At 32.3% G+C, this 9779-nt stretch overlaps 1 protein-coding gene across 1 annotated transcript; it reads right to left on the reverse strand.

Annotated features, from left to right (window-relative positions):
• Positions 1–8: 8 nt before the first annotated feature.
• LOC109338893 (inorganic phosphate transporter 1-4-like) lies at positions 9–1581 on the reverse strand (the record flags this gene model as incomplete). The annotated part of the gene is made up of 2 exons (XM_019576244.1): positions 1543–1581; positions 9–1006 (listed from the first exon to the last, which is right to left on the reverse strand). A coding segment is annotated over exon 2 (972 nt), but the record flags the coding sequence as incomplete, so codon positions are not given.
• Between the last annotated feature and the right edge of the window lie 8198 nt (positions 1582–9779).

A 9779-nucleotide genomic window follows, 5' to 3' on the forward strand; every position in this document is an offset into this window, starting at 1 on the left:
CCAATTGCACTAAAAATATCCTTTTGGAATAGATTCTGACTATAGTAGGCAATGTCCAACAGGAACCATGTAGTGGCTGTTCCAAGCAAGTGAAGGCCGTGGCGGCGAAAGAACTGTGTTGTAAACAAGCCAAAATCATTCCCTCTTCGTTTCTCCAATTCCTGAATCTTCTCTTGTTCAGCTACTATCTCAACCTGCAAGACTTTTGACATATCTTCAGCTGCTTGCTTAGCATTCTTGGCAACTAGGGCAGTGTACCTTGCAGTTTCAGGCATTTTCATTCTGGAATAGAATGTAAGAAGTGCTGGGAGTGCACCAAACATCAAGATTATCCTCCACACATAATCAGCTTGTGGGATTGTGGACAAAACTGGATCAACACTAAATGGTGGAGCAGGATAATAGGCACTGAAAACTGATGAAACTATGATTGCAACCATGCCACCAGCCAAAATTCCAAAACCTTGCATGGCAAAAACTGCAGCTATAAATGCTCCACGGGTCTTCTTATTTGCATACTCAGACATGATTGTAGCTGAAAGAGGGTAATCACCACCAATGCCAAATCCAAGCCAGAAACGGAAGAAGCAAAGTGTGATAACAACAGCTTTAGGATCCTTGCTAAAAGATAGACCAGAGGCTATTGAACATATAACCATGAGCATAAGTGTTATCCCATAGACACGTTTCCTTCCCATTTTGTCACCAAGCCAACCAAAGAAAAGTTGGCCTGCAAGGGTGCCACATAATGCAACACCATTGATGGCAGCAGCAACATTTGATGGAAGAGAACCTGGCTTGTTGGAACCTTCTTCGTAGAAGTATATGCGACCAAGCAATTTTGTGACAAGGGATATGCAGAAAAGGTCATAGGAATCAGTGAAGAAACCCATGCCAGCAATCACAATGGCTGTGAAATGGTACCATTGTGTCTTTGCAACATCAAGAGCTTTAAGCACGTTCAACTGGTCCTTCGCCATCTCAGAGTTCCTTTCTCTACGATCTCCTTAAGTACCTAAATGAAAAAAGAAGGGAATATATAAATATAGATAACCTAAAAAAGATAAGCATGTGATAAGTGTTAATAAGATGCAAATAATGAAACTTGAATCAACGGTGAAAGTTTGGCTATTCTTATCAGAATTATGAAGATGAGCCACAATATATCCACAGCAGTCAACAGGGACGAGAAATAAAAAATATGATGAAAATAATGGTAACTTATATGCATACATAATTATAAATCATAAACTATTAATGATCAATATTATACTATATTGTAAAACAGATTTTCCACACAAGATGATAGTGATCGACAAGAAAGTTCAGTTTAATTATTATTTTTCAGAATGATGGAAATATAAAAGAGCAAGTATGGTGTCACATATAATACTATAACATAAAAACCAGAAGATCAAAGGATAAAAAGTTAGAAACAAACAAGGGAAACTTTAGACAGTGGTAAGTGAATGAAAACATGTTTCACCAGAAACATAGAACATGCTAAGCAAAAAGGAAAGGAGCAAATATGTATGGAGGTACCTTCGATATCACAGCAATGTTTTGACGTATGAAAGTGTATTCAGTGTTCAGTGTTATGTTCCTATTTATAGGAGTGAACAGCGTCATATTCACCACTGATTTATGTTAATCTCTTTTCTTGGACGATAAAGAGTAATTATCTTTATCTTTTTAGTTTCAAAATTATTTGTTTATGCGAAAGCATATCCTATCTAGTTAAATTTTATATGATATGATTATCAATTCTAGCTAAATCGTTTGTAGATAAAATTTAATGATATAGATATTTATAGATAAAATTTAATGATATAGATTAATATTTTTACAAAAATAGAATCATATAAGCTGAAATTGAAAAATAATCTTACGACTTGAAATGCAAACAGTTTTATTTATTTATCACTTTTTTTATAAACCTTATCATTTTACATTTAAAGTTCAAACAATTAAATAACTTTTTCAAGATTATTTTCAAATGGTAGTTACGCTTTATTTTTTGTTATAGGTATCAAGATTTGCCCGTCTAACGATATTTGAACTACTTTCTTTTGAGCCAATCTTATGATTCTATATTTCAAATAACAAAATTGAAACAATTATTATGTTTGTATAAATATTAGATAAAGAGATATAAAAAAAATGAAAAGTTCATTCACATTTTAAATTTTAAAAAATTCCACGAAAACGTTTTTATTTAGAGATGGCAAAACAGGTCGTCCAGCCTGGATTCCCATTTTCATGGTTTTTGTTTTTGAAGAAAACTTGGTGATCGGAATGAAGTATATTAATTGTTGTCAAACCACCCATTAATATCAGTTTATAACTCGTAACACTTCTCTAAAATTACACAAACCTAATAATAATTGAGAATCCATTTTTTTATTTATAATATTTATGCTCTTGGCAAATTTCTTATCACTTTACCTCACAGTATCATGTATTTTGATTATTCCTTTTAAACTTCAAATTTGATTTTTCTTCAACAGAATAACCTCTTCAAAGTTTTGATTATCAAATAATATTCTATTTCTTTCACTTCATACATGATATATATTAGCAGCCAAGGCGGAAAAAATTAAAAATTTGAGATCATTATTAGAAAACCTACTTTTATTTAGGTATAAAATATTCTACACATTAGTTGATACTTGTAACTGTAGTTCTCGGCATAGAAATGGTGATTATTTTTTAGTGGAAGTGAGATAATTGAGATGTTTAATGGTCGTAATAGCCTTATGTATATGTTTAATAAAAAATAATTGAACACGAGACAAAAGGATGTGGATAAATTTTTTTTGAAGAATATAACTTGACATTGAAATATCACCTAGGTTAGTAAAATATATTGAACAGTAGATTGAGTAAGTAAAATCCCTTTGATGAAGATGTTTTGGGGGAGGGCTTTGAATAATGATACTTGATATCATGAGGACTAGTTGAACCTTGTGTGTCTAAAGTTGTTTTGAATATAAATTAATCTTAAATTTTGAGGACACAATTTCTTTTAAGTAAGGAAGAAATATAACATCCCAAAATTATGTATTCTAATATAATTTTTGTAATTATTATGATTTATTTATTAATGTATACAAAACTTTATATTCTAATTTTATTTTTTATAAAATAAATAAAATAATACAATCATTTAAATTTAAGAAGAAAGTGTAATAATTTTAAGATAAGAATGGATAAAACAATTATTATTATTATATATTTGTTGTTATTATTATGGTTATTATTATTATTATTATTATTATACAATTATATATGTTAAGATATTATTTTATTTTGATAGATAATATTTCTATTTAGGGTATTTTATATTTTATGTGTTTGTTTCCATATATAGTCATATTAATCTCTTAATTTTATAAAATAATAGTAATAGTTATTTATTATAGGAAAGCAAAGAAAAAGAAAAAATTTCGTCCATCAATTATAGGTAATAGTATTCTCCCTATTAAAGACTAAAGTCCATAAAAGTATAATGACTAAAGTCCACAAAAGTATAATGGATTGATGCTCTCTTGTATATGTCCTATTCATTTATATTTAGCTCCTGATATTGATGTTGAATGATCCAAAAGCATAATTATTCATATGTTTATTATTATTATTTTTACGAAAAAATCAAAATGCAGCGATATGTTTAATTATGTGATTCTAATCTATTCCTTATTAGAGACATATATTTATTTAAATATGTATGGCACTAGACTTTGAAGCAAATTACGAGAATTATGTCCTATTCATTCATATTTAGCTCCTGATATTGATGTTGAATGATCCAAAAGCATAATTATTCATATGTTTATTATTATTATTATTATTTTTATGGAAAAATCAAAATGCAGCGATATGTTTAATTATGTGATTCTAATCTATTCCTTATTAGAGACATATATTTATTTAAATATGTATAGCACTAGACTTTAAAGCAAATTACGAGAATTATATTATGCATCTTGTTAAGAGTGTAATTTCCTATATAATTATATATGTAAAACATTGTTTTCTTGGCTTTTTGCTTATATATCACGTTTTATTGATAGATTAGTAGTCTCATATACAAAATTTATGCTATTAATTAGTGTGAAATGTGTTGCTTATAACATGTTTGTGTCTCTATATAATCCATATATGGTTTATACTAATTATTATGTAACTTGTTTGGTTGTTCTTGTCTTCTTTTGAGGAGAAATTGTTGGGGGGTTTATGATCAAATTTTATTGAGAGTTGATTAAATCTATGATCAAATCATCTTGATTTCTAATTGTTGAGAAGGTTTCTAACCCATTTGTACATGTTGATTGTTGAGATGATTTTAGGATCTATTAATTGCTGTGAGCACAAATAAATAAATTATCAGTAGTTATGTGAGATGAATTTATTCCCATAAATGGGGTAACACATTCTTAGGAACTCAATGAGCGAGGTCAGCGACATACATCTTCACCAAGTGTTGTGTGAAGATTGCTTCAAACTATTTAATGTGATATATACAAATTGATTATCATGGTATCATAAGCTATATATTTATTTCTCATTGTTACTTATATTATAATTTAAAGTACTTAAATATATTATTATGAGTTAATATACATTAAAGATTATTCACTTATATTATTTTCATTGATATTTTTCATATCCATGATGACTAGAAGTAAGGGTGTCGACAATCAGTTTGGAATGGTTTTTAGATTAAAAATCATCTAATCTAAATACATAATTAACTTTGTTAGAAATAATGTAATTTTAGCATTAATAACAGAAAATATGGAGACTTCCACCAGTAGAAGTTTAGTAGAAATTAGGGAATAACAGAAAATGAATAAACTTTCACCAGTTGAAGTTTGTGTTATTTAAGTCTGTTACTCTGCATTTTGATCAATAACAGAAAATACACATTCTTCCACCATTACTCTAAAAAATCTATCATCTTCTTTAATCTTCTTCAATCATTTCCTCTTTCTTTTCCTGCATATTATGTGTATGTCACAACAGTGGTATTAGAGCATTAATAACGATCTTGGGTGGACCTGTGAAGGAAAATATGAAGTGGATAGATTCTGGGTGAATCAGTCAAGCAAGAAGAAGAAGTTGCACAGAGGGTGTTCTATACAATGACAAACAACAACGGATTTGCCAATACTTGATGACAAGAACTTTGATAGATGGAGGACCCAAATGAAAGCAATTTGTGGGTTCCAGGAAGTGTTTGAGGTTGTGCTGAATGGTTATTAGGAGATAGGTGAGAATGCAACTGAAGCCCAAAGATCTACCTACAAAGAAACGAAGAAGAGAGATTGTAAAGCATTATTCCTCAGTCACCAATGTGTAGATAGTGCTAATTTTGAGAAAATTGTTGTTGCTACAATAGCAAAGGAAGCTTGGGAAAGCTTGGAGAAGAGCTGTGAAGGTGTTGCAAAAATCAAGAAAGTGAAGTTGCAGACCTTGCGTAGACAATAGGAGCTTCTCCAAATGGATTGAAGTAAAACAATCTCAGAATACATGACCAAGATTCTATCTTTAACAAATCAGATGAGGTCATGTGGGGAAGAGATCAAAGAGAAAACTGTGGTGGAGAAAGTGCTTAGAACATTGACCCCAAAATATGATCATATAATGGTTGCCATTGAAGAGTCAAATAATCTTGAGGACTATAAGGTTGAAGAGCTACAAGGCTCACTTGAAGCACATGAGTTAAGATTGAAAGAGAGAAATCTTGACAAGGGTGGTGAACATGCTCTACAAGCAAGATTCAACAAAAGATTCTCTGCTCAATAGAATAAGAAAAGCAAAGAGAAGATGCAGAACAATAGATGGAGACCTAGTGAGCAAGTATCTTCATCAAGAAAGTCTGAACACACTATGATAAAAGGGGGTACAGAGCTTGTGTAGATCAAGAATTCCTATAAAAACTCATATGACAGAAGGTATCATGATAAGAAAAAATTGTAATGCTACAACTGCAGGGGATATGGTCACTTTGCCTCAGAATGCAAAGTTACAAAATGGTCAAGAGGGAAGGAAGATGAGGCTGGATTAGCTCAAGAGGGAAAATCCAATAGTCTGATGATGATCATTGCTTGTTGATGGCAACTACCAAAAGTAATCAAAACAAGGCAAAGAATGTTGATTTTTGGTATTTGAACACAAGTTGCTTAAATCATATGACTAGAAGAAGAGATTGGTTCACAACTCTTGATGAAATAACAAAAAGCAAAGTCAATTTTGCTGATATGAGTTTAGTGTCAGCTGAAGGAATTGGTACTGCGATGATTCAGAGAAAGGATGGGAGGAAATCCTACATATCAAGAGTGTTCTATGTGCCAAAGATGAAAAACAACTTGTTGAGACTTGGACAGTTGCTTGAAAAATGATACATGATGGAGATGAAAAATGAGATGTTGAATGTATTTGATAGAAACAATTAAATGATTTTGAAGGCACCTCTTTCATCAAACAGGACTTTTAAAATTCAGATCCAAATTGGTGAACACAAGTGTCTCAAGGTAGCTGCAAATCAAGACATTTGGTTGTGGCATCAAAGATATGGGCATCTGAATTTCAGAAGTCTTGAATAATTAAGCAAGAATGGACATGTGATTGGACTCCCACATATCAAAGCACTAGAATCATTATGTTAAGAATGTCTACCCAGCAAGCAAACTAAGAACTCCTTTGTATCAAGCATTCCCTCAAGAACTACAAAACCTATGGAATTGATCCACACTGATGTGTGTGGACCTTTTGAAGTAGATTCAATTGGTGGAAACAGGTACTTCCTAACATTCATTGATAACCGCACCAGAAAGGTATGGATTTATCCACTGAAGAGAAAAGTGAGGTTTTTGACAAATTTCTAAGGTTCAAGGCTCATGTAGAAAGGGTGAGTGAGCTGAAACTAAAACAATTAAGGTCAAATGGTGGAGGTGAGTACACCTCTGCTGAATTCAGAGAGTATTGAAGTAGAGAATGGATCTATCACAAAATAACAACCCTTTATACACCTCAACACAATGGTGTAGCAGAAAGAAAAAATATAACCCTTCTAAACATGGTCAGAAGCATGCTAAAAACCAAGAATATGCCAAAGGAATTCTGGGTTGAGGCTGTATCAACTGCAGCCTACATAATAAATAGAAGTCCTACCAAGAAATTAGGCTACATGACCCCTAAAGAAGCATGGTCTGGTCTTAAGCCAAGTGTGAGTCACTTTAAGGTATTTGGCTCAATATGTTATGGGCATATACCAGAACAAAGAAGAAGGAAGCTAGAAGACAGGGGTGAGAAACTTGTACAATTGGGTTACCACTCCACTAGGGCATACATAGTGTTTGATCCACTAAGCCATAAATTCATGATTTGCAGAAATCTAAAGGTTGATGAAAACTAGAGTTGGAGTTGGAACAAAAATGACTCTAGCCTGGAAACTGTGATGCAACTTGATGAAATAGAAGAGATGTCAAATGATGATACAGAAAGGGCAATACAAAACAATATTGATGAGACTCATCCTAATACAATTGCTATAACATCTCAAAGAACAAGACAATTACCATCCAGATTCAGAGATTATGAAGTTTTCTCTGACTCTACAATAACTATAGAAGGATACTTTGTTCACATGGCACTATTAGCTGAGATGGAACCTTTGAGCCTAGACGAAGCACTTGAGCAGACACATTAGACTGAAGTTATGGAAGAGGGGTTGAAGTCAATTGAAAGAAACATATTATGGACCTTACCTATTCTATCAGCAGGGAAGAAAGCCATAGATGTAAAGTGGGTATTCAAGACCAAACTAAGTTCAAATGGTGAGGTTTCAAAGTACAAGGCTTGACTGGTGGCAAAGGGATTCTTGCAAAAGAAAAGGCTCGATTATGATGAAGTCTTTGCACCTGTGGCTAGGGTTGAAATAGTCAGGCTTGTAATTGCCATGGCAAGCTCAAAAGGATGGACAATTCAACAAATGGATGTAAAATCTACATTTTTGAATGGTCCTATTGATAAGGAAGTATTTTTCAAACAACCACTTGGCTTTGAAGAAAATGGCAGAGAAGAAAAGGTGTAAAAATTGCATAAGGCTCTCCATGGGCTAAAACAAGAACCAAGAGCATGGAATAGGAGAATAAATGCATTCCTACTTCAACTAGGATTCACAAAGTGCACAACAGAACATGGTGTATATGTCATAGGAAATGATGCAGAAGATCTACTCATCTTATGCCTCTATGTGGATGATCTCCTAATCACTGGTAAAGATCTACACAAAGTCTTAGCATTCAAGCGGGAAATGCAAACTGAATTTGAAATGACAGATCTAGGAGAATTATCATATTTTCTAGGAATATAATTCAAAAGGATCAAGCTTGGTGTGTTAATGTATTAAAAGAAATATACAACAGATGTACTGCAGAGATTTAATATGTTGAATTGTAATCCAGTGGTAACACCTGTTGAGGTTGGAAATGTGCTTTGTCAAGAAGAAGAAGAACAACCACTAAACAAGACATTGTTTTTTCAAATGGTAGGTTCATTAAGATACATTTGTAACTCAAGGCCTGATATTGCTTATGGAGTTGGATTGATTAGCAGATTCATGGAGAATCCAAAACAGAGTCACTTGCTTGCTGTGAAAAAGGTGCTTAGATATTTGAAAGGCACAATTGGGTACGAAATCTTGTATCCAACCAATCTGGACAGTAGCAAAAGCACATTAACTAGATTTTTAGATGCTGACTGGTGTGGGGATAAATCAAATAGAAAAAACACAACAAGGTATTTATTCCACTTAGGTAATGCACTTGTGAGTTGATGTTCCAAGAAGCGGGATGTTGTTGCCTTATCATCATGTGAAGCTGAGTACATTGCAGCTAGCACGAGTGCATGTCAGGTTGTATGGTTAGACACTTTGATGGATGAACTGAAGCTGAAAACAGAGATTGGAGTGCAACTGAAGATAGATAATAAATCAACATTGAATCATGTTACTCATGGAAGAAGTAAGCACATAAAGACTAGATTTCACTACATTAGAGATCAAGTAAGCAAAGGAAGAGTGAAACTGAATTATTGCACTTCAGAAGATCAATTGGCGGATGCACTAACCAAACCTTTGAAGAAAGAAAGGTTTGAGAGTTTGAGAATGAAAATAGGTGTAAGAAATGGGTTATGAATGCTGAATTAAGGAGGAGTGTTAGAAATAATGTAATTTCAACATTAATAATAGAAAATGTAGAGACTTTCACCAATAGAAGTTTAGTAGAAATTTGGGAATAACAGAAAACGAAGAAACTTCCACCAGTAGAAGTTTGTGTTATTTAAGTCTATTATTCTGCATTTTGATCAATAACAGAAAATACATTAAGACATCTGATTCAATCCGATCCAAATATTATATGTGGTTTGGACTAATTTTTTACAAAGGATTGAGACTCTACATATACACTTCAAAACTCATAAGCATCACTAAAATATTAGGTCTAATATACTTTAAAGTGACAAGTATGTATATATATATTCATGTCGATATTAAAACAACTATGTCACAATATATTTTACATACAATATAAAGACATAATGTCACAAGGACATTATATTAATAACAATATATTGACATTTATTTTCTTCATTCATTTTGATTGTATTGTATATCAGAAGAAAATAAATCTAACAAATTAATTATATTTATCAAAATAAATATCATCTCTGCAATCAGAGGTGGAGGTTCCCAAGGACAGGTGGGGGCAACT

This window comes from Lupinus angustifolius, unplaced genomic scaffold, assembly GCF_001865875.1.
Source record: "Lupinus angustifolius cultivar Tanjil unplaced genomic scaffold, LupAngTanjil_v1.0 Scaffold_47_11, whole genome shotgun sequence".
NCBI lineage: Eukaryota > Viridiplantae > Streptophyta > Magnoliopsida > Fabales > Fabaceae > Lupinus > Lupinus angustifolius.